The sequence below is a fragment of the Tribolium madens genome, unplaced genomic scaffold, assembly GCF_015345945.1.
Source record: "Tribolium madens isolate multiple individuals breed KSU strain unplaced genomic scaffold, Tmad_KSU_1.1 Scaffold_19;HRSCAF=116;Tcas5.2_LG9, whole genome shotgun sequence".
Taxonomy (NCBI): domain Eukaryota; kingdom Metazoa; phylum Arthropoda; class Insecta; order Coleoptera; family Tenebrionidae; genus Tribolium; species Tribolium madens.
The window spans coordinates 2,945,456-2,947,639 of record NW_025400983.1 but is presented as its reverse complement, the minus strand read 5'-3'; the positions used below and the strand labels follow the sequence as shown (position 1 = coordinate 2,947,639).

General features: G+C 31.7%; 1 protein-coding gene across 1 annotated transcript in view; it reads right to left on the bottom strand.

Moving 5' to 3' along the window:
• LOC123010605 (endoplasmic reticulum aminopeptidase 2-like) overlaps positions 1 to 1,537 on the bottom strand; it is a 4,555-nt gene extending 3,018 nt beyond the window's left edge. Inside the window, exons 1-3 of the mRNA XM_044407635.1 lie at positions 943 to 1,537; positions 646 to 889; positions 393 to 554 (exon numbers count right to left, since the gene is read on the bottom strand). Coding sequence (XP_044263570.1) covers positions 393 to 554; positions 646 to 889; positions 943 to 1,530 — 994 coding nt within the window. The 5' untranslated portion in view covers positions 1,531 to 1,537. The remainder of the gene's footprint in view (positions 1 to 392; positions 555 to 645; positions 890 to 942) is intronic.
• Between the last annotated feature and the right edge of the window lie 647 nt (positions 1,538 to 2,184).

Here is a 2,184-nt window from a genome sequence, read left to right as displayed (position 1 = left end):
TCGTTGGATTTTTCTGGAATAACTGTAATTTTGATGATTTTTTTTTTAGAAACTATTTTGTGAATTACTAAAATTCTTTTTAAATTATCGAAAATAATTTCTTTTCAAAATTACGTTAAATTTCTTAGAACTACAAAAATTATTTTGAACTTACAAAACTTCTCTTGGAATAACTGAAATTAAGTTGGAAGTTGGAATTACAAGAATTAATTTAAAATTATAAATATAAGAAAACAATAGAATTACAATTGGAATTATAGAAATTTTGGTGCATTTTTTTGTAATTATTGAAATTTCTGTGAATTTTTTTGGAATTAATGACACATTTTTTTCAAATTAACGACCCCTCAAAAAAACCCAACAAAAAACTCAAAACTTTTGAGGCTAATTACCGAGATTTCCAAACCAGAAGTGGGCCAATTCGTGTGCGATCACTGAGAATTTCTGCGGATTGTCAAAAATGTCCTCTTTTGAGGACAAAAGGCCGGTTTTGAAGGTGATAAGACCCCAGTTTTCCGTCGCTGTACTCTCATCTCTCTCAAATTCGACAAAATCTGATCAAAGTAAAAAAAAAATTACTGGAATTTTTGCAGAATTATTGGATTTTTTGCGGAATTACTGTGCATTTTTTTGGGGATTACTCACCGATTTTAGGTAAAGTGTAGCTCTGGTTTGTGTATTGTTCATAAAAATCGACGACTTTGCTTGCGAATTCGAGAAGATCGGTTGTGTTGTCATTTTCGACGTCTGGAGCGTAGATTCGGTAGGGAATTTTGTGGTAAAACTCCTTGTAGGTGTGTTTTGAGATGACAAATGATAAGAGATAAGTGGCCATTGGTGGGGTTGTTTGAAACGTGTACAAAACCCCATTTTTGGTTTCCACAATTTTCTAAAACTCGTTTTTTACACAAAAAAAATTATCGAAAAATTTCGAAAACTCACAATGACTGGCATGTTGGAAATCGCATTATAAGTGTTATTGGGGACCACTAGAGACAGTTTAATGGGGGCTTTAAGCCCCGGCTCGTCGAAACAAGGAAACACTTTTCGAGCAAAAGTCGGTTCAAAATCAGTCGCGATTAAATGATTTGAAACGGTTCCATTTTCACTAAATCCGGACATGAACAATCCATGAGTGTCACTTGCGAAATTCCCGGAATATCGAACCTGGATTAAGTGATTTCCGGGTGGTATTGTCCCGGAAATGCGTATGAGATCGTTAGGTTGAAAACTATAAACTTTTCTTGACTCCGGATTATTATTACAATAACAAGATTCGACTTTTCTTCTATCAAAAAAAATACTTTGAATTGTTAAATCAGTGGCGTGAAAATCGAGGAATTCGAGCGAGGTTTTGACCCTGACATGGATTTGGACATCACCGGAAAAAATTTTCTCATCCAAATTCGGCTTAATCTTGATTGAGTAAAACAAAGGCCGGACGTTACCCGAAAGTCGGTACTTACTGGGGTACCACATACACGAACCCAACGAGAAAAAAATCACAAACAGCACAAGTGCGAAATTCATTTTACGATGATCATAAGTGGTTAAAAACTGATTGTATTGTTTGGTAATTTGCCTAGTCAAGGCTTTCAATATTTAATTTGTGACGGTTTTTATGCAAATACTTGCTTTCAAGTGAACTATAACATATTTTAGGGAATAAACTCAATGTTTTAGAAAGTCAGAGTTTCAATTAACAAAAAACGGGAAATTCGAGGAAAACAATGACATTTTCTGCTACGTGTAGATAAATTTTGAGAAATCAAAGAGATTTTTATTTAAATTTAAAATCCCTATTTGAAAAAAATATTAAACTTATGCCAGAAATTACAAAATGTTGTCTTGTCTCTGTTGATTTTGATTTAATTAAAAAAAAATGTGTCTTATATTTCATTGCTTGCAACGCGTTCTGATTATTTTGTTTATTTACTTGCAAATTATAGTTTTGTTTTTCACTCTCGATCTGAATCGATTGCGAATAAAATAGTGTATGTTATTCGGAATAAAAGTGAGTTTGAGTGGCTCAGATGAATTATTTATTAAAATAATTATTTTAATTAATTATTTAATTAATTTTAATTAATTAATTACTAAAATAATCGGCAGTTTTGCCACATAAATTATCATTTTTACTCTTAATAACATAATATACTATTTTAAAATCTTTTGTATGCAAAT